The sequence below is a fragment of the Apaloderma vittatum genome, unplaced genomic scaffold (genome assembly GCF_000703405.1).
Source record: "Apaloderma vittatum isolate BGI_N311 unplaced genomic scaffold, ASM70340v1 scaffold689, whole genome shotgun sequence".
Taxonomy (NCBI): Eukaryota; Metazoa; Chordata; class Aves; order Trogoniformes; family Trogonidae; genus Apaloderma; species Apaloderma vittatum.
Window position 1 is genome coordinate 33,734 of NW_009733323.1, and position 22,752 is coordinate 56,485.

General features: G+C 38.7%; 1 protein-coding gene across 1 annotated transcript in view; it reads left to right on the top strand.

Annotated features, from left to right (window-relative positions):
* The window catches only part of MEGF10 (multiple EGF-like-domains 10), a 64,919-nt gene that overhangs the window by 31,393 nt on the left and 10,774 nt on the right, over positions 1 to 22,752 (top strand). Inside the window, exons 9-14 of the mRNA XM_009875817.1 lie at positions 357 to 520; positions 3,789 to 3,891; positions 15,481 to 15,627; positions 17,861 to 17,995; positions 18,372 to 18,500; positions 21,379 to 21,507. Of these exons, the coding sequence (XP_009874119.1) occupies positions 357 to 520; positions 3,789 to 3,891; positions 15,481 to 15,627; positions 17,861 to 17,995; positions 18,372 to 18,500; positions 21,379 to 21,507 (807 nt within the window). The remainder of the gene's footprint in view (positions 1 to 356; positions 521 to 3,788; positions 3,892 to 15,480; positions 15,628 to 17,860; positions 17,996 to 18,371; positions 18,501 to 21,378; positions 21,508 to 22,752) is intronic.

The window sequence follows — 22,752 nt, forward strand, 5'->3', positions numbered from 1 at the left end:
AAAATATATCTCTTTATTTTCAGGTTATGCCTTAAAACTTTTCATATGGTTTAGTGCTTCTCAGTGAAATTTCAAGGTGTCTCTATTTCCATTTCAGATCTCCCATCAATTGCTTTTGTACGTTGGCACCCATCTGCAAATGTGTGCTGTGCACAGATGTTACAAGGTGCCCTTGAGCACCTTTGTTCAATCCAGGACAAGTCCTCAGCTGAAAATGCTGATGATTTCTTGTAGTTAATGTTACCCCAATATTGTGCATCTCTGAAAGATGCCACATGGTAGGCAGAAGGAAACATGTCCTCAGACAGGAGTGGGGGGAAAACCTGATCAATTTTTCGCTTTAACTCTTTTGGCAGGTTGGCATGGTGTAGATTGCTCAATAAATTGTCCCAGTGGTACCTGGGGACTTGGCTGCAACTTAACTTGCCAGTGTCTCAATGGAGGGGCTTGCAATGCTCTGGATGGAACCTGTACCTGTGCTCCAGGCTGGAGAGGAGAAAAATGTGAACTCCCTTGCCAGGTAGTTTAATAATTTCACTAAATTTTGCACTGTAGGATGATACTGGTCAGGGGAACACTTCTGTTCTTCTCACTTTGTGGGGGTAAGTCCTTAAGGAACACTGCACCAGGTCACCCCTGTATGACTGTGTTCAAGATCAGGGACATGCACCAGCAATCTTTCTGGAAGAACTCTGCCAAACAGCACACCAAAGAACATAAAAAACGACTACACAAAATTAAGGTGGACAGATGAACACGTTTTCTGCATTCAGCCTTTAAAGTTGGACCTCAGACTTTCCACCCACTCCTTTAGAATTCTCTCTCAGCATCAAACGCTATCAAAATTGCTTCCTTATTTAAGTAACACTGATGACAGAAAAAAATGTATTCCACATCAAACAACATTATTAGTTTAATTAGCTCATATCTGTGGTACAGTATGAATGAAGAACTTTCATTCCTTCTCAGTCAGACATGAGAAGGGACTCTTACTACCCAGTCTCATGATAGATCTTTGTCTTTCTATCGAGGCTCTGATTTCCACTATCACAGACTTCTGCAAAATTAGAAATCATTGTGTTGACAAAGGCATGCTCCTCATCAACTTGTTCCACCTGTAATGTCTAGTTTGGGGAAGACATAAAACTATATAATTCCAAAACTTTAAAAATGGTAAAATTGAAAAATTATTTGGTTTATTAGGGAACTGTTTAGTTTCAATTACACTTCGCACAGAAAGTATGAAATACTTTATTAAAAATGTGGGGGTTTAGAGCCCATCTTTTCCAATAATGGACTTCAATTTTCTGGGCAATTTTTAACAAACTACATTTTTAAAATAAATTTCTCTATGCTTCCTTTCCCCCTCCACTGTCTTCACTTTTGCAGTACTATCTGCATAGCAGGTTGTTGGTTTACTGTAATTGTAAAGGAATCACCTGAACTGAACTTAAACCTTGTAAATCGCCCTTCCATACCACATTCATTCTTCTGTCTGTTTGGAGTAGCTCTGCTGAACAATGACATGATAGGACTAGCTGAACTTAGAGTGTAAGACTGGAAACCACACCTGTGTTTTGAATGAAATTCCTTTATTTTGAACTGCTCTCAGAATACTTAGAAGTTATTTTTTGGGGATTGCTTTTGGTTTTAAAATGAGGCATAGCATACACTGATACACTGAGTATGGTGGCAAACAAATTCTAAAATATTCTGAAAAACTGATTAGAGTGCCATCTGTGCACATTTATGCAGTGTTTCCAACAATGCATCTCCATCAAGAAGACAGTTTTTTCTTTTTTTCTAAAGCAGCTTTGTTTATCACTTAGCGTCTGATTCTGAAGGATGATGAGATCTCCCAAGCTCCATTAGCTCTTCCAAAACTGATTTATTAAAAAATATAGGTATTGGCTTCATGGCATTTGTTTCACTGTTCCAAAGTTAGCAACATAATGCTTAAAAGCATTCTATGTTAGATACTTTGGCATGCCCTTGCTCACTGTCTTTTTCTCTCTTTGTGTCGTATGATGTCCATAATCATTCACATACATCAAAAGCACATTCTGCTTCAAAATTCCAGAGCAGAATAGAGAACGAACGCAAATGCATCCAGTGTTGTCTCATTTTTTTCTTGTTTGAGCAGAGAGTTTATTTAAATCAAGGTATTTCAATTTGTTTCAATAACTTCAGAAAATTATTACTGCCCAGATTGTTACTCAGGATTTGACTGAAGTTTGGACTTCAGTCCAAACACACAGAGACTAAAAGTACTGCATTTCAACAGCATGTTTGAGATTTTCTTTTCTTTCCAAATCTGATTATATGCAAAGGAAATGCTTAATCTTTTCGCTTTTTTTTCTATATAAAAATCTATTGTTAGGATGAGCAAAAGGCTCCTCATATACAAGTAATGTAAAATTTTGTTCTCCTTTAAAGACTAGAAATTGAATAGCTAAATCCGATGGAACTTGGTAGAAACATAGAAATGAACATCAAAGAACAGCAGATGAATTTTCATATAGGTTTTATTCTGATTTTTAATGTGACTGAGACCCATTTTTAGCCTTGAATATAAGTGATTGGTTTTTAAACTTGACATGTTTTTTTCTTTTTTGCCTTTAATATGGGTAAGCCCAGAAGTATTACCTTAAATTATACTGGCTTTTTTCCATGTTTTTTAATTTGATTTTGACACTTTTTTTTTTCTGTAAAATCAATTTACTGATGTACTTTGCCTTGTTTTGAGAATGCAATTGCAAAGATTTTGCTCTTTTCAGTTTCTCAGGTTGATTTACTCCCAAATGTACGTGCTGCCTTTTATGGAAGAATCAGAAAAGGCAAATTCAAATGTCTAGATATAGTTCCGTGAATATCAGCTGTGCTCTTTTGGCATAACGGAATACACCAAGAGGAATGTTCAGTTTGTAACTTTAATCTCTGGTGTTGGTTCAAAAAATGTTGCCTAGCCAAAAAAAAGTTTTGTTTTGTGTAGTGTCTCATAGCCAAAGGTATTATATGCAGTAGTGCAAATAGAAGGATTTTTAATCAGAAGAAAGTGATATATTTTGCATTGTTTATGTGATAAACTTCACACTGAAGATATTTTTTAATCTAATGTTTTGCTATTCTTTTTTAGAAATCATGGTTTTATGTGGTATCCTGTTTTAACCAATATGTAGGGGGCTTAGGGCCTGAGGCAGAAAGGAGACTGAATTACTCTTCTGCAAGGGTACTGAGACACTAGAACTTGAGTAATTCAGTCTCCTTTCTGCCTCAGGCCCTAAGCACCTTGAGCAACCCGGTCTAGTGGGAGGTGGCCCTGCCCAGTGCAGAAGGTGTTGAACTAGGTGATCTTTAAGGTCTCTTCCAGCCCAAACTGTTCTGTGATCGTAATTGTTTTCCCATCATGGGACCCTCAGGTCCTGGAGTAGGTACTCAGCTGTAAGAGAAATTAGAAGAACAGTACAAAAAAACTTGCATAGCAGCTTCTGATAGTGTAGATTGCTGTGTTCTATATCATGGTCTCCAGAGGCATTAGTCTGGGCTTTCTCAAAAGAATGAAATTAATTCTTTTTCTTAACCTGTTAAATGAAAGTATGGAAATGTAGGACACTAAAATGTTCCAAGAACCAGAATTGTTTTATATTAAGAAAGCAGATTGCAGTTTCATGACAGAACTGTGGTTGCTTTTTTGAGACGTGACTGACCAGAACTTGTTTTCCTTTAACTCCGGGTTGTCATCATCTCTATATTGGTTTTGTTTGTTTGTTTGTTTTTTGTTGCTACAGGATGGCACATATGGTATGGATTGTGCTGAACGCTGTGACTGCAGCCATGCAGATGGTTGTCATCCTACCACGGGTTACTGCCGCTGTCTACCGGGATGGTCAGGTACAAAAGGGACCGTCATAAAGGACAATGGGAATTTCCACTGCGGTGGGACTTGGTCTTGCCTTTTGGTTTTGTGGGTAGTGGAAGAGTATGCAGGCTTGGAAGAAGGACAAAAGGGTCAGTTCTGTGGCTACTGTGTCCCTTCTGTGATTCACAACTGTGGAAACTTTGTCAAGCGTGGGATCAGCAGTAAACTGGGAATAGAAGGGCAAATACTAAAACTTGGGTGCCTTCACAGTATGATTCCTCATGAAAGTCGTGAGTAAATGAATAGTCAGGGTTGGCTGGCAGCTTTGGTAGGTAAAGCATCACATCCAGGAACTCAGAAAGCTTTACTTAGGCAGCCAAAAAGAGGATAGATCGCACAGGAGGTGTGCTGCCATTTGAGTTCCTCAAACTTTTGAAAAAATTAAATTTCTCTGCACATATTTTACTCTGTATGAAAATTGTTGCATTTTTTTTCACAAAGTTTCTCTGCTGTTTTCATTGTAGTTTTAAGAACAGATATATATTTAATTATCCAAAATTTTTATTTGACACTGTTGTTGCACTGTCTTGTTTGTGGAAAGCAGGATTTTTTGAAAACATGATGAATCTGTGCAGAAGGGCAAGATTTCATGAAATGTTGCCTTTATCTCTAGGAGGTAGTTTTAGTTCTCACATAGTTTTCTAAGCTCTTAACTGCTGGGAAAACTCTTCAGTCTTCAATAAGGGTTAATTGACACTATAAATATGCCCTTCTTGGAGTTTTCTGGATTTCTTGTCTTGCAGTGATACTGTACTGTTGCAAGGGTCAGTTTTCATGTCACCCATCTGTGTGGGCTCCTTCCATTTAGTAAGGACAAGTCAGTATGAAAAACACACCTTGAATGAATAAAGCATGTTTCTGCCATGAAAAGAAAGGAGGTTTTGGTGATTTCAGATATAACCTAGTACTATTTATTATCCACTCGCTCATTTATAATGTTGATACTCTTCCTAATTGACTTAGAGGTTCATGATATAATCTTTCTTTTTTTTTTTTTCTCTGGTTCTCCCAGATATGGTAAATGGAGATGAGCAGACATATGCAGCAAGTCACTTACTGACAAGTTTAACAAATCATTGTGCTCATAACAGTTTGTGTAGAGCTTACGACTTCCTCAGATACCGTCTTTACTGAGTTTTTTTCCCAAACTCTGTTGTTTATATGCTTTTTTTTTTTTCCTAGCTCTGTAGATAGATCACAGGCAGTTTTTTCATAATACTCTGTCTGCAGTTCAGGTTGATTAGTTGTAGCTGATTACAGCTTTCCTGCTGTTTTTTGCAGTTCCTGTTCAGATGAACTTGTTTTTTATGATTATTGGGGGATAGTAAGTGGAAATATGTAGGGGATACAGTTGTGTGCAGGAAGAGCTCCTGTTCTGATCTGGAAGACCAAACACATTTATTATTATTGCAGTTTGTTGGTATTAAGCTTCTGCCTAGTTCTTTGAGAAAGTCTGCCTCATGATAGGGTCTCCCCTCTGTTACCCTGTTCAGTTTGTAAGGGGGAGACTTCCATGGCCAGCACTCGTCTAACAGAACCAGGAGTTTGTTGGTTTTATTCTTTTCCCACAAGCTTCAGTGTAACTTACCGTCAGTTACTTGGATATCTCTGGGAAATGACTACCACAGAAGTGCAAAAATAATAAAAGTTATTTAGGTGATTTAAGGAAAAATACAATTAGCATTATACTATCTATTACTATTTAATGACCATTACTATGTTAATGGCCTATGATGGCTGTTCTCTCAGGGAATTGTGTGTGTGGACACACTTTCTCATTGTATTTGGATCTGCTGAAAATATGATTTCTTAAATTAATATATATATTAAACAAAGAATAGGTCTCGCATCTGAGTCAGGGCAATCCCAAGCACAAATAAAGGCTTTTAGGGCAATGAGTGAATTGAGAGCAGCCCTGCTGAGAAGGACTTGGGGATGCTGGTGGATGAAAAGCTGAGTGTGAGACAGCAATGTGCACTTACTTGAAGCCCAGAAGGCCAATCGCGTTCTGAGTTGCATGGAAAGAAGCATGGCCAGCAGGTCGAGAGAAGTGATTCTGCCATTCTGCTCTGCTTTTGAGAGACCACCTGCAGCTCTAGGATCTCCAGTGTAGAAAGACATGGACCTGCTCAGGCAAGTCCAGAGGAGGTCTGCAAAGATGGTCAGGCTGCTGGAGCGCCTTCACTATGAGGACAGGATGAGAGAGGTGGGCTTGTTCAGCCTGAAGGCTCCAGGGAGACCTTACAGAGACCTTCCAGTACTTCAAGGGGCCCTACAGGAAAGAAGGGGAGGGACTTTTTATCAGGGAATGTAGTGATAGGACAAGGAGTAGCAGTTTCAAGCTGAAGGAGTGTAGGCTCAGACTAGAAATAAGGAAGAAATTTTTTACAGTGAGGGTGGTGGAAAACTGGAACAGGTTGCCCAGAGAGGTGGTGGATAAACGCTCCCTGGAAGTGAACAAGGTCAAGTTGAATAGAAGTTTGAGCAACCTGATCCAGTCCAAGTTTCCCCTGGTCACTGTAGGGGTGTTGGACTAGATAACCTTTAAGGGTCCCTTCCAACACAAAATCTTCTGTGATTCTATTATTCTAATACCCACATTAAAAACAGGTAGCAGTTGCTGATCTTGAGCAACTATGGTATAGGCAACTAAAACAGCTCACAAACTTCGTATGCATTGCTCAAAATACATCTTGTGAGTTATCTAAAACTGACACAAATCATCAGAGACCAGAAGTACGTTAATGAATGAAGGCAGATTAAAATTGGCGGTCTTGAAAGGCCATACTATAAATCTAGCAACTTCTTACTACAGGTTATAAAAATGACCTAGCCAGTGAGATAAAACTGACTGGGGATGTGACAAATGCTTCAAGCATAGCAGAAACCTTGGCCATCCTTAAAAATGAGACAGTATTTTTGACTTTAGTGAAATCTTATTTCACCTTCATATTTAGAGAGGGAAAAAAATGTCACTGGAAGGAGACTTCATGCATGATTCTAGATAGAGTATCCTCTCTGGATGATGTCGTCACAACAGCCTGTGTGACAGACTAGTTGCAACATGTTGTTAATGTCTAGACACACAATATGACATAAACAGAATACTTTGGTTTATACTCAGCATCTGGAAAAAGTCCTCCTCCTACACTCCACATGTCAGAGCAATACCCATGAGGAATCTGGTCTTTGTGTAGATACTTATATTTAGAATGTTTAAAAAAAGGAGAGAATACTTTAGAAACAGGTTCTCAAATGGCTGTACTGTAACGTTACATTGCGGAGATAGCATTAGATTGTAGGATTAAGAACGGAGGTTGTGTACATATTTGTATGCGTCATAGGTGGAGAAGCAGATGGAGGATTTGTGAAAATGAAGGAGGGTAGTAAAATGCTACGCATTATGTTAGAATAGCTTAGACTCTTTATCTGTTGCATTTGTTACAGTAACCGTCAGACTTACTAGTCTTTATTGGTTAATATTACCTACCAAAAAAAGTGGAGCGAGAGAAACTGATTTTGGATTAGTCTAATGCTTGTGTAACCCAGATGAAGGATTGAGCTGTTTAAAATTCATTGGGAGGGTAGTGTTTCAAAATAAATACATTTGAATAAGCTTGAAAATGTGATCTTTTTTTCTTTTTCAACAAGAATAAATTGCTGAATACAAGGTGAACTTCTGCAAATGTTTTGATGCCACTAAAATTATATAAAATTTCCAAAAATATACTTTAAATGTAGTATTTTTCTTAGCTCTCTGAACAGAGCAGTTGTCTATCCTTTCCCCAGCGAGTTTCATCAGAGGGAATAGTTTATATAGCTTTGCAGAAATAAATGAAGGGTGGAACATTTTTCCCTTGCGGGATGACACAGCTGTGCTGTAATGCTGGGGAGCGGGAAACATACTGCACAGGGAGTGGGGATCCGAGCTGCCAAAGTGGGAACAAGCGCTGTTGTTGTGCATCAAAGGGCAGCCTAGCTAACGTGCTACCCTTTACTTTAACCTCAAGATACATCTGAGTATTGGACCAACAGTAAGATGCTGTATGGTTTAGGTTTTTTAAAGTAGTTTTTCTTTATTTTTGAACGCACTCAGTCTTTTGCTTCTTAGGTCCTACTTCTGAACAAAAGTGTAACTTCAGCTATTGACTATATTGCATTGTCATGAGCTGTTACAAAACTCAATAAATAATTGAAATTGGTGTTAATTAGGTTGTGTTTTAGTTTAGGGTTTCTGTTCTTAATTTAGGTTCTGTTGCCTAGAAGCGTACTTGGATTTTTTTTCCTAGACAAAAGCAACTTTGCTTATAGGCCCTCCTGCTAGAAATCTTACCCTCTTTGTAGTTCATACTCTACAGCAGCTTAATTCTGCTTAGAAAAACAAGAGTTAAGGGTGATTTTTTTTTTCCTGGCAATCTGACCATTCCAGCACGTTCCAGGAGCCACATGACAGGATGGCACAAATGAGAAACATCCGCCCACACAGAGGATGATGTCTGCCCCAAACACTCTTGTCCCTTGACATTTTCACTGTATCTTATAAATAACTTTTCTTTATTTTGAAGGAGCGCAATAGACAGGCAGTGGAAAAGAGTAAGAACTGTTTAAATAGAAAGCAGAAGAAAGATACAGAAAATTTACTCCCCCAATAGGTAGTGATAATTAATTCTCATTTACATCAGAACTTTAAGTTAACTTCCTATAAAGAGCCACCTCTACTGCTTCTCTCAGTAACCACAATCCAGCAAGCACCATGGTAACTGTTAATTTCATCCCTTAATCTTATCTGTTCTGCAAGCAGCTGTCAAAATATTTTTTTTCCAAATTGCTTAAAATATTAGAGAATTAATATTCTAACAAACTGAAATTTTGCATTAACACATTGTAAAAAAGGCAAAGGCTTTTTTTCTCCAATTTGTTTATTATTGTATTACAATAATGCGGGTGTAACTGATAACACATTGCTGTTACACTTTCACTGTCCGGTTCTGCTGGACCTTTCTGTTTGCAAAGAAATGTCATGTCATACTGATATGACATTTTTTATTTTTAAAATCAATTTAAAGGTTATGCGGTGCCAGGGATTATGAAATACCACTAGACTGCTATCTGTACCAAAACAATAGCATTGGTTTATGGAAAAGACAGATGCAGCAATATCAGCTTGTATTTTACCAGCATGCATAGTTTTCATCCATATGCTGTAGCAGATAGGGTGTTGGTGATTTTGTGCTGTGCCGCACACCTGCTGACACTAGTCAGATTGCCCGTCACCAGATGTGTTGTTTCTGTGAGGAAGTGCCATGTCTTTCCATGTGCTCCTGAAGTGATTTCTAAGAGGCACATTTGTTTTTGGATTATATCAGGGAGGAATGTCATCTGACACCCTCCCCACTGATGCAAATAACCAGGTCCCCTGGGAAGCACAAACTAGAACTCTCCCTTGCTCTTCAGCTTTTAATCTGTACACAGTTCTTGCACTTCCTGCACAGAAGAAAAAAAAAAAAAAAGACATTAAAGAGTATTGTCGTGGGTCTCCCTCACCGTAAGACTGAGAAACAAGCTGCTGTTGGAACAGCATGCATGGTGCTGGCACCCTGGTGCACCCAAGCCGAGAACCCTTGCAAGAACATGGAACTCCCTTTCTTTTCAGAATGGTATGAGGTTCCATTCACTGCACCACAAAATTAAATCATCTGTGGGCACTGCATCATATAAATGATGTATTTACTTTCTAAAATTCAGGAGACAATTTCTTCAGTAAGAGGTTTGGTCTACCCTGCATCTGATAGGGTATCTGTCTGTATCTCTCTGTTGCATGTGTGTTGTGGTGGGTTTTTGTGTGGAAGAAATACCTCTCTTTGAGAAGAAATTTAAATCAGGAGATTAAATTTTCTACCTATCACGAAGGTAAGAAAAGGATACCTAAAATGTGGTAGATGAAAAGAAAACCAGCACTGCAGTGGATCAAAGTATGTAGCAACAGTGTGGCCTTCAGAAAAATGCTAGGGATATCTCGAAAGTTGTTCCACTGAAGTTACTGATACAGATACTAATGTTTGCCTTCAAACTCTGATACAATGCTGTTTTTGCTGACAAGCTTGTTTAGCTTGTTTCCTACTAAAATTCGTGGCCACAAACTCTCCTGCTGCTCCAGTGAAGTAGCACTCTGAACTTCTGGAGAAAAATCTTTCATGCTTTCATTGCCTCCTTAATTGGAGACACTTTTATTTAGTCTTCTGGCTATCTTCAGCTAGGGAGCAATGTAATTCTCCTCCCCTAAATACAGGGAGGGTACTTCTAAATAGTGCCTATGAAGTTTTTCACAACTTCCTTGTGGTTTTCTTCCTCTTCTCTGGGCTTCATATCCATCATTTGACAGAGAAGTAAGGAAGCAGTTCACACCATCAGAAGTCTCAGTTTCATTGAACAGAAGTGATCTAGCATTTATTTCTCTCAACTATGAAGTGTGAGATCGTAGACCATAATGAAAAAGTATCATTAGTTTTAATGATACTAAGAGTTCCCCAAGTTTTGATGGCTTAATCCTTCTCTTCTTTAGGCTGTTGTGTACCCATTTTAGTTCTGACATGTGGGAAGTACACCAATACACAAACAAGTTTTAATTGAGATACTATACTGGAAAGTTCCACATGTTGTGAAGATAAATTGTATGGCAAATACATGTTCTTTATAAAAAAACCTAATTCTTCTCAAAGTTTAGAAAACCTTTTATCACACTAATAGAAACATAACAAGCTGGAAAATAACACTTAGTCCAATAATCATAGAATCATAAAACCATTTTGGTTGGAAAAGACCTTTAAGATCATTGAGTCCAACAGTTAACCTACCGATAATGGGTCCACCACTAAACCGTGTCCCTGAGCACCTCATTTGCATGTCTTTTAAATACCTTTAGTGATGGTGACTCAACCACTTCCCTGGGCAGCCTCTTCCAGTGCTCAACAACCATTTTGGTGGAGAATTTTTTCCTAATATCCAATCTAAGCCTCCCCTGGAACAACTTGAGGGCACTTACTATTGCTTCTTACTTGGGAGAAGACATTGACCCCCACCTCACTACAACCTCCTTTCACATAGATGTTGAGAGCAATAACATCTCCCATTAGCCTACTCTTCTTCAGACTAAACAATCCCAGTTCCCTCAGCCACTCCTCATAAGACTTGTTTTCCAGACCCCTCACCAGCTTCATTGCCCTTCTCTGGACCTACTCCAGTACCTCAATGTCTTTCTTGTGCTGCCATGCCCAAAACTAAACACAGGATTTGAGGTGCAGCCTCTTCGGTGCTGCAGGAGATAATCACTTCCCTGGTCCTGCTAGCCACACCATTCCTGATACAGGCCAGGATGCTGTTGACCTTTTGGCCACCTGGGCACACTGCTTGCTGTTCAGATGGTTGTTGACCAACGCCACCAGATTCTCTTCTGCCAGGCAGCTTTCCAGCCACTCTTCTCCAAGCGTGTAGCTCTGTCTGGGGTAGTTGTGACCTGAATGCAGGACGTGGCACTCGGTGATGTTGAAACTCATACAGCTGGCCTTGGCTCATCCATCCAGCCTGTCCACATCCCTCTGTAGAACCTTTCTTCCCTCAAACAGATCAACACTCCAGCCCAGCGTAGTGTCATCTGCAAGCTTACTAAGGGTGCACTTGGTCCCCTCGTCCAGATCATTGATAAAGGTGTTAAACAGGACAGGCCGCAGTACTGAGCCCAGGGGAAAGCCACTTGTGAACAACTGTCAACTGACTTCCACTCCATTCACCATGGCTCTGTGGGCCCGGCCATCCAACTAGTGTCTTACCCAGCCAAGTATATGACTGTCCAAGCTATAGATGGCCAGTTTCTCCAGGAAGATGCTGGAGAAATCCATGCGGTGCTTAGAGAGGCCATGGCTTTGTGCCAGGTGAAGACCATTTCTACCTGCTTGAGCTGGAGAACTTTAGAGCCTTTCCTGCTCCAGCTGCCATGCAGGTGGCCACCACAGGCCCTGTTTACCTGCCCTGTTCGCAGCGCTTCCTCTACGTAGTCCAAGTTTAAACCTCCTGCCATTGCTCTGGCAATGCCCAGGCCTGAGAATAAGATAAATAAATTTGCATGGGAAGATTGTAATACATAATTGGTGGATTTTTTTCCACTTTGAGTGCTAAAACAGATCAGCTCTCCCTTGATCTGACTTGCAGCATAGGGAGTATGTAAACACTCTGATATCATGGGCGGAAACACTAGTGTCCCAAAAGAATTATTTACTTCATTCATGCAATTACGAATGCTGGGGGAATGCTGATTTAGATGTGAGGCCCCCAGCATAAAGCACGGGGCATTAAATGCATGAGCATTTCTTCAGAGCAGCTTAGCTGAAGTTTATCATGACCATTCAGCTATTGCCTAGCAACTTGTGAAGGCCATCAAAGAGCTCTTTGTCCATAGCTCTGGCAAAAACATTTCCTTGCAGATATCAGTATCAAAATCAACATGAAAACTTATCAAAACCAATTTTATTGTGTAAGAGATTAATACTCGCTTGAAATTGTGGCATTCATAAGCCAATATCACTGCTATGAAAGCTGAGTCTAATGTTGCTTTGTAAGTTCTAATAAAAATGTTTCTTTTTTTCCTCACTAATTTCTAGCTTTGCTATAAAAGCATAGCTTTCTCTGCTTAAAATTCATATACAGCATCAGAGTCTGAAGGAGTCTTTTTTATTTTTTAATATTTTTAATATTTCTAATCTATTTTTTCTCAAAAATATTTTTTACAGCTATAAGATGTGAAACTCAGTTTCTCATTTTTAAGTGCCTTGTGAACTAAAAGTAAATAACAATGAGTGACATTTAAAATGACTTTTTATTAGTATAGATGCAATGATTCACTAAATAAATTAGAATTTCTGCTTTGCTACGTTCATTCTTGACACACACACAGGAGGGAAAAGGATTTTGCTTATGATTAATAGTAAATATAATAAAATTCTTTTCTGATGAAACTGAAGTAACAGTCAGCACTCTTTCAATATGTTATACTGTCATAATTATTATTCAGTGATATTTGGGACACACTGTTTCTTTGCCAAATAGAGGGATATCATTCTTCACCTAAAAACCTCCTTGTAAGGGGTGAAAACGAGAAAGAAAGGTAGTTTATTTCAGTTTGCCTAATGGATAATTCTTCCTGATGCTTCATGGAAGAACTTCTTCCTTTATCGTTTCTAATGGTATCTGTTGGCTCTTCTAAGTGTTGCAGCTCTGTGCAGCATGGGGCTCATTGTCTTTTCTATCCCAGTGTGCCCAGTGTCACCCTTTGACACCATGCTGTCATAAAGCATCCTCTGTGCACAGATCAAGACGATATAATTGAGCCTGGTGTTATTGTATGTCACTGGTCTACATAATCTCAGATAATGCACTATGGTAACTCTTGGCAACCACTGACTTGTTAATAGTGGCCATTGTAATACTCAGCACTAGTGAAACCCATTAAAACTCTGTGAAAAATGTCTTTTCTCTAGCAGGGTTCACTGAGAGAAGCCATGTGTGATATTGCAGATAACACTCACGTGAAGAGAATGCCAGGTTCAGTTCTGAAACGCTCTGTAGGTGTCTGCTCGTGCTTCACAGACTTACAGAACTGAGTTCTCCGATGTGGGAACCTCAGGCAGAGCAATTGTAACACATTTGAAATACGTGGTCTTGTTTCTAAAAAAATGTAATGCTATGATCTCATCCAGCTCACGTGCATCAGCATCTCTCAGAATCAAACCTCTCTCTTTTATCTGTTTATCCACAAATAGGGAGTTAATGAAAAAGTTGACCAAGGCTGCAGGGAAACAAGTCTACACTGCCTCTCAATTATAGATGAAGATAGGAGAATGGCATTGCCTATGAGGCAAAAATTAAAAAGTAGTGATACAAGGGGCCTTTTATTTTTTGACAATAAGTTCATTTTATGTCAGTATTAACCAATGATCACTGTACCATTAGGGCTTGTTAGATGGGCCGTATGCTGATTACTGCTGGTTAGCATATGGATTCTAAAAGGCAAGTGTTTTCGCTCTTGCTGGCATTAGTTGGTGCAATCTGTTGAGTCACATATTTGATTATTCAATTCGTTGATTGTCTTGCAGAGAAACAATTTGAGAGTCTGGAGTTTCACCTTTCCTCTAATTAGAGCGTTAGGCTTTGGATATAGGCAGCTTTGCAAGTCATATTCTGTGGGGGTTGAGGAATCACCTTTAAGCCTGCTCTGTCAGTAAATGGTGAAATTATTTTTCGGTATTGTTACAAACAGAAGATTTTGATCTTCAGAGTGAAAAGATTTTTTTTTTCTTGTCACATGTGGAACTGTTTTGCTTTTTTAGGATGCTGGCAGCCAGTGATCCTGTGGCATATTTTGCTGGAAATACTTACAAAGCAAGACATGCTTGTGGTTGGATTCAGTCCACTTTTCCCTTAGCGAAGGGCTTCATTCAGTAAAGGCGCTACAATAGTACTTAATTGTTAATGCAAAGTACTGTAGACACAATATGGTCTGAGTTCCACAGTGGTGCCTGCTGGCATTTAGCATGCAGCGTGCTTTTTGAAAGCAGATAGTGCAAAAAAACAAACAGTAAAGTTATATTTAATGTTGTTGTATTGCAAAGAAAAATGCCATCCTATGATTGGATGATTATATAGTGGTATGTATTATGATTTTTGGAGAGGGGTTCAGGTTTTGGCCATTTTATAATCAATTTTATGCCAAAAGTGGTTAGACAAAGCACTGACTGACCAGCATCCTTAACACTGTTGCAGCTAAGCATTTTGGAATGCTCACATGGTGTGTTTGGAAACCCTTTATGTGCGCTACATTTTTCCATTTGGTATGAGCCTGAGCAGTAATCAGCTCACCACTAATTAGAAATCATTCTGTGTCCTGCACCCCATTATTATACAAAATTATGTCAGACCTTAAGAATTTTTACATTCAGAAGGAAAAGTTTCTGCAATACCTTTTGTCATTCATTTCACTAACATAAAATTTGAAAATAAGCTTTTGCTGTTTTGAAACAGCCTTTATGGAGGAAGCAAAAGCCATTATTTTGCTGCATTTTAATTACTTTCTACTTTCAATTCCCTTTATTGATACCAGGGATGAAAGTGAAAGGAACAAAAGACCTGTTTTAAACTGTTCTGTGTATAAAGATCTTGGAAAATTATGGAACTCTTTAAAGTACTGGTGAGCAGGAACCCTGGAGGTAGCACCCTGTGGAGCTCTTACGTTTTGTGCAAATCTGCAGAGCCGGTTCCTGTTGCAAAATCAGCCCTAATGTACGTCATGTCAAAACTGAAGTATGAGAAATTCACTGTTCTAGGGCAAGGCAGGAGCAGAGATGCAAGTTTGCCTTGTTCTTTTTCTGTTTTCCTGACACTAGAGATGTTTTCATAAACAGGTTTTGGGAGTTGTGCTTTGCAGATGACTCCTCTGAGGACCAAAGGTTTGAACAAACTATGCATAACAGTTCTTTGCAAAGGCTGACAATTTTGTTTATTTATGGCCACAGGCATTCACTGTGACAGTGTGTGTGCTGAGGGACAGTGGGGTCCAAATTGCTCGTTGTCTTGTTACTGCAAAAATGGAGCATCCTGCTCTCCAGATGACGGCATCTGTGAGTGTGCGCCAGGATACAGAGGCACCACTTGTCAGAGAAGTAAGGACAAAATATATGTTTAAAAAACTTTGTTTCTCCCACCCTTACTTGGAATACATATAATACCATAATGCTTTATTAATTGTAATGTGAAGCACTATGAAACACTCTCTGATTGGACAATTTGTCAAAATGTGTGAACGTGAGTGTTACCTGAAATTAACAAATATTTCCAACTGGTAGTGCTCTTTCTGTTATGGTTCAACTGTACTTTTATTCACTGTCTGTGCCATGATGTAATTATGCCCATAACCTTCTAAAAAACGGATTTAGTAGAGGATTCCACTCTAAAGACAAAAGTTTCCAAATGTAATTGATGAATATTAATTTTGTAATCATTATTTTAGTAGGTAATTAAAACATGCATGATTTTCAGAAGCTGGAAACCTCAGCTTCCAGTTGACTCTGGTAGGAAGCATTGGCTTCATTATTGTGGTTTTTTTAACACTTACTTTGAAGAAGTAAATAATAGCCAGTGGAATCAGACTTCATAGGAAGCAGAGTACATCATAGGTACTCCATAGCTGCATTTGAAAAATTTGTCTGTGTATTTTAAATGTTAAAAGAGGAGAGAGAGGTGAACTGAGGCAAGCCATGCCTGAAAGAGAGAGGCAAAAGTGAGATGATACATAAAACATCTACCCTCCCAAGACTGTTTGTCACAGTTTGACAGCAGTCTAACTGTCTTCAGTTTGAATTGTTGAAACTGTGAGGGAAAGATGTTCAGAGAAGAGAAATGTGAGTTCTCCGCACTTGGAGGGTAGCCTTTTCGGAGGAGGACTCCCAGAAACTAGGTCAAGAAGCATGTGGTGTAAGGCCAATCCGAGGTGCTACTAGGTCCTCCAGAATAGGTTTAGAAGGTGGGAGATGACATTTAATGATTACTGGAAGGTAGAAGAAGAACCAAAGGCAGATGAAGTCCTAACAGTGTAGGAATGGCAAGACTTCAAGCTGAAAAATATGATTGCCTATGACACTACCAAGTCCCACATTAGTGTAGCATTTATATTGCTTGAGCATTTCTAGCTAAATGCAGTACTTATTCTCACTGTCTCATCTCTAAAGACCTTGCAGTTAATGCTTTAATCCAAAAGCAGACTAAGTGTGACAATACATGTGAAAACGTTCCCCGTGTTTTGAAACTGTGCCCAATAACCTGGACAAGAGGCTTCCAGTCCAGTGGCTTTCACAGCCCCTCACTGATGCACGGTCTAGAGGCCAGGAAGACAAAGATCATACAAATAATTTGGATCCCAGTCAGAAAGTGCCTTTTCAGTAAACAGGAAGACGTTTTGGCACTGTTTCACTTGGAAAAGTTAATGTCTCCAGAGAGATATGGACACATAATTTGTATCAAGTGTATAATCAAAAGACTAAATCTTGAATTAAACTAAAATATTAAAAATATTCCAAGTTAGTTTTTGTCAGTGCTAATTGCTGCTGTGCAACAGGTATTTCTCTTGATGCACTACATAATATCCTGATTTATCAGGAAATAAATGCCAAAAGGGATTAAAGCAACAAAGAAGGAGATTTTCTGTGACAGCCTTCCCCCCTTTCCGCCTTTCTTTTTTCTTTTTTTTTTTTTTAAAAAAAAAGAAACTAGTGTCTTTAGCATAGGAATTAAATGGATGACTCTGTTTTCCTGGTGTCAGGTTCTCTGGAAGTTAGAGGATGCATAGCTGTCTGTGCCATGTAATGAATACAGTGAGTACCTGAGTGAAAGGTACTGGAAAACATTTGCACATTTTTCTCAGTGAAGTGACAGCTATTTGTATTCCAAGTTAGGAAACACATAACAATTTAAAGTCTAACATGACTCTACTCATCTACAGATAAAACTGTCCACTCTATTTTTTAACTTACTCATCTTCAAATATCTTTTAAAAGATGTGCATGTTTTAGAGGCCATATAATGTATAGCCAAATATATGCAATATATAAAGCATGTATGTGTTTAAAACCTGACTCAAGTGCAGTGTGGCCTGACAAGTAATAGAATGTCAGCTAAGCCATTACTAACTAGGATATAGTAAATCCGTGAGGAAGAAGAAAAAATCTGTTTTCATTGAGTGTAAAGCATTGAACTGTATGAAAAATAACAACAACTACCATCACAACTCTTGTGTATTTAGAAGGTAGAGCTAATTCAAAACTAGGAACAAGTGCACTGAAGTTCATGGCTGTCTAGAAAGTGCAGGAGACAATGACAGTTTGTTCTTTCTGTTTCTAGTTTGTTCCCCTGGGTTTTATGGACACCGCTGCAGCCAGACATGCCCCCAATGTGTGCACAGCAGTGGTCCCTGCCACCATATTACTGGCTTGTGTGACTGCTTACCTGGATTTACAGGAGCCCTCTGCAACGAAGGTAAATGTTGTAATAAAGACTCTCTGGGGTGCAGAGACCAAGCAATGTAATAATTTTCACTTCATCCCTTGAAAACTATAAAACAAAAAATAGTTTATTTTATAGTATATGCCGTTTATAAAATGGGAATCTTAAGCAGGTTTAAGCTGTTTGAACATTTGATCCTTAAGTATGAAACCCACTGTATTCTTAGTTGAATTACTTCTATAGCGAGTATGTACGATGGGCTTACAAGAATTTGCACTGCTTTACTTTAACGTTATACTAAGCAATACATTTCTTGATCCAAACATCAGTTTCTTTCTCTTTAAAAAAAGAAAATTCAGTCTTGTTCTGATTACTAAGGAGTTCTAATTCTGACACAACTTGTTCTCAGTATGTCCCAGTGGCAGATTTGGCAAGAACTGCATTGGAATATGCACGTGCACCAATAATGGAACATGTAATCCTATTGATAGATCCTGTCAGTGTTACCCTGGCTGGATTGGCAGTGACTGCTCTCAGCGTAAGTATCAGCTTATTACCATTTATTTTTAAAACAACTAATCAGGTCTCAGCTATTTAAATTCTCTGCCTTTTTTTCGTGAAGAAACACTATCAAGTCAAGAATGAGGTCTTCCTGGTATGTTGTCAGGGGATCCTGTTTTCTTCTGCATTTCATCAGCACTGTCAGAAACACATTCGAACTATGATTCTTCTAATAAATGGGGTGGAGCATATGAAAGGAGGGATCAATTTTCAGTCTTCCATTGCCCAGAGTTGTGGAGAAGTTGTAGAGAAGTTATAGAGAAGTTGTAGAGAAGCTGGGTCAGACTTGTTTCAGAAGTACACTGTGAAAAGACAAGAGGTGATGCTCACAGGTTCCAGCAAGGGTGGCTTTTGCTCAATACAATAAAAAATCCTCTCTGTGAGAGTGGTCAAGCACAACAACCATCCAGAGAGGCTTTGAAGGATCCAGCCTGGAAGATGTTGTGAAATTATCATTGTTGAGGTTCCTTTGCATAGGACGTTGGACTTCCAGTTTGAAAAAGCCTTTGCATTGCAGAGAGGGTTCTTGATCTGTTCTTTGCTTGTGTGTAATTATTTAGTCTTATCACAGTAGTGTGGTGAACATCCCAGGACGTGTATCCTCAGAACAGTCTTATGAATAACAGACATATTATTTTATGAATAAGGAGCAGAGGCACTGGAATATAGGGTGTTTTTTCCTACTGCAGTTGCATAAAGAGTTACTGACAAGGCTCAGAACAAAGCCAAGACTTTTCTCGTATGCAAGTTAGTGCTCTGGCTGCAAGACCATCCTTATGCTTGTAAAACGTTTGAACATTTTCAGAAGACATTTTTCACTATGACTTTTTCAAATTTCCTTTTGATGGATTTTTTCTCTTTTTTCCTTTTTTAATTTTTTCACAGTTACACATTTTTGGTATGCTAAACCCAGTGAAGACTTTGTTACTGACACAAAAAGGAGAAGATCCAGGCCCTAATTTTATTATGTTTCATAGAGTCATTTTATTAAATAATTAGGCATTCTCCAGATGCCTTCCTGGATCTATGAAAGTTACTAAAGACAGGAAAGAAATATCTGAAACAAAACTCTCACAAGAAGCATATACAATTCCATAAGATACCAAAAGTCTGAAACATATGCACGCCAAAATTTCAGTCAATCTGTTTCTATGAATAAAAAGAAGCTGTACCAGCCCTGATATGTCAAAATTCAGAAGGCATTTTGCTGGGGTTTCCAGGGAGGTGCATTTCCTAATAATATGCCTCATTAGTTTCTTACGGTTTGACTGGCCCAGGTTAAATGGCTCTGTACCAGAGCTATGTAACATCTGGTCAGTTTGGAAAAAATATTTACTGGCAAATTTCTGCGAAGCAGTTAGCATGCACAATGATACGATAGCAAAATAAATCTTGGGCCTATTTCTGTGGAAGCCAGTAGCAACAAAGGTCCCTGTTTTTATGGTAAAGAAAGTAGGTAGTTGGGAGAGTAGCAGAAAAGGGGTATTTAGGAGGAGGAGGGACTTACTGAATCAATAACAAGAAAATGGTGCCAGCAATATGAATGGAAATGTCTACTGAGGCTGTGCTCATGGACCGTAACAGAGGAAGTGTATTTGCTTTGTATAAAGGCCTTTCGTTCACATGGAAAAAAATTATTCCATTAATTTCTTTTGGAACTAGTGACCTTTTTCAAACATCTAACCTTTCATCTGTGTGTGATTTGCATTCCTTTTTAGTTTCCCACTAATTTCAAACACAAAAAAATAATAAAAATCAATATAAAGCACAACTGAAGTGGAAACAACAAAACAAAATCAGTACTTTCTTATTCAGTACAATGTATTTCTTAATGAAGTGAAATTTGGGCAAAAATAATGCTTTGCAAAAATACAGCCCACACAGAGATGAGTCATTATGCAAGCATTCCATGTCTGATCTGTTTCTGCTTTCCTATGAAATACTCATGTGCTTCCACAAAACTGTTCTTAAATTATGCATCTCTTTACTAAAGAAGCAAAAAAAATCCCTCAAGATGTGAACCCTTATGAACCGACACAGGTTATTCTTACAGAACCCTCTGCACTTAGTTATATTCTTACATGGAGAAAATTATCGTTTGCTGTCTGTGAACAGTAATTAGCATTTTGGAATCACTTTACTATCCTGATGGCAGCACATAGTATCAAATTCATTCACCATGACATTTTCAAAGCAGTTAGTAAAATCTGATCTCCTAATGTGTTGACATAATGTATGAGTGAAAATCTCGCCTTTATAGATAATTACTTGTTTTTTTAGAATTATTATTTTGATTAATGGACCCATGGAAGCAACTGAGTTAACTTCATTGAGGTACAGCCCTAATTACATGCACCATGTTTAGGAAATTGTGTAGAATCAACCAGTGGAAATAAAAGAAACAAGCTTAGTATTGAGGCTATTAATTGTGTTTCAGCCTTCTCTGTTCTCCTTCACTTTTGAGGCTTAAAATACTTATCCCCTTGACTGTGCTCAACTGAACTGTGTACACGTTGAAAAATAGATGGGAATCTTACATGTCTTTCTCCAGAGAAAGTTGGTATGACTGTCCTAACTATTGAGTATCGAGTATGTATCACTGGTTTCTTCTACACATTTCGTTTTTTTTCAGCACGTTTTGTGGAGAGTAAAATGATTGCTTAGGTTAAATAAATAAATAAATAAATGTTTCCGTGGCTATTTCCTTAGAATGGAGCAGGCCAAAAACTGCATTTAAAAGAAAAATGACAAACTCCAAATGAGGCAATGCTCGTATTTGAATGTAAACAGCTCCATTCATGGGCATCAAGAATCTTTGTCATTTGAGTTTAAGTAATCGTTCTGCGTTGTTTTAGCTTGCCCACCTTCCCACTGGGGACCAAATTGCATCCATACGTGCAACTGCCACAATGGAGCTTACTGCAGTGCCTACGATGGGGAGTGTAAATGTACCCCGGGATGGACTGGCCTTTACTGTACACAAAGTAAGTGACTTCTGTTATCTTAGTCTATGTTTTCTTAGTCTATGAATTAGTGACGAAATATTCCTTCAGTATTTTCACGCTCTGTTCGTTGATTTCTTTCCACGCTGTTGAACCTTTTTTGATCCAGAAGATTGAACACATTTCCTCTGTGGTTGCAGGGGAGCCCCTTGGATAAGCACTGGCAGAGTGCTGGCCGCTGCATTCAGGCTCCTTTTTAGCCTTCCTTCAGAGGAGGACAACTTTTGGCTGCAGCTGGTCATCCCTGTGAAAGAGTCTGTCCAGTGCATATGCAGAATGAATGACTATGACGTTCAGATGCTACCGCTGCAGATGCGTGGTTGTGGCTGCAGTCCATAGCATGGATGGTCCCACAGGGTGGGATGACGGTACCGTCTAATTCCTTCCTTCTCTGAAACCTCCCCAAGAAGTACTTAGCGGCAGGGACTCAACAACCAAGACTCTGAGATAACACAGGGCTGACTGAAGCCATGAGAATAGTTTCTACCTTAGCTGTGGCTGTGTCTGCTGCGGCACAGTCCCTGTTGTCACTGCAAAGCAATCAAACAATACGTCTTGTATCTGTAATTGCTACTTCCCAGGAGCAACTGCCTAACAACAGCTCTAACTCAGCACCTGCAATTCAAATACTTATGTTGAAGCTATTTTATTTGCAACTTAGAAACTTCACTTCACTAGACTGTAATGTTATAGTTTGCTTTGGAATTTTCTTCATTAAAATAATATGTTAATACTGTTTATTTTTTTCCAAGAACCTTTTGTTAAAATAAAAATACAAGCCTTGCAGAGACTGGGTGTAACTCGTTTTGTGCTGGATGAGAGTTCGTATGAAGTTTGAGAAATAAACATTTGTTAGAGATAAATCCTGATAAAGTTGGCTTCTTATCTGTGTCATATTACAGCTTCTGTTTGGTTTATCTTCTATCCAGGCACCCCCCACGGAGTGTAATCTGGGCACAACTATTATCTTTGAACTCAAGACAAATAAGATTTCTAACTGTGTTTTGCAATCGATGTTTAGATACATATTTCTCATAAAATCAAAACTCTTCTTTCTCAACTGAATAATGTCATAGTGGCAGGAAATATTACATAGTGGCAGATATATTACAGGGCCATATGGATGCAGCTCTGGAAGACATTCACTATACTGGTTCAGCTGTCAGAGCTATCATGGTTATTTTACTTCCTGCTGGTGAATAATGATCTCTTTGTGGTGATAGGTCT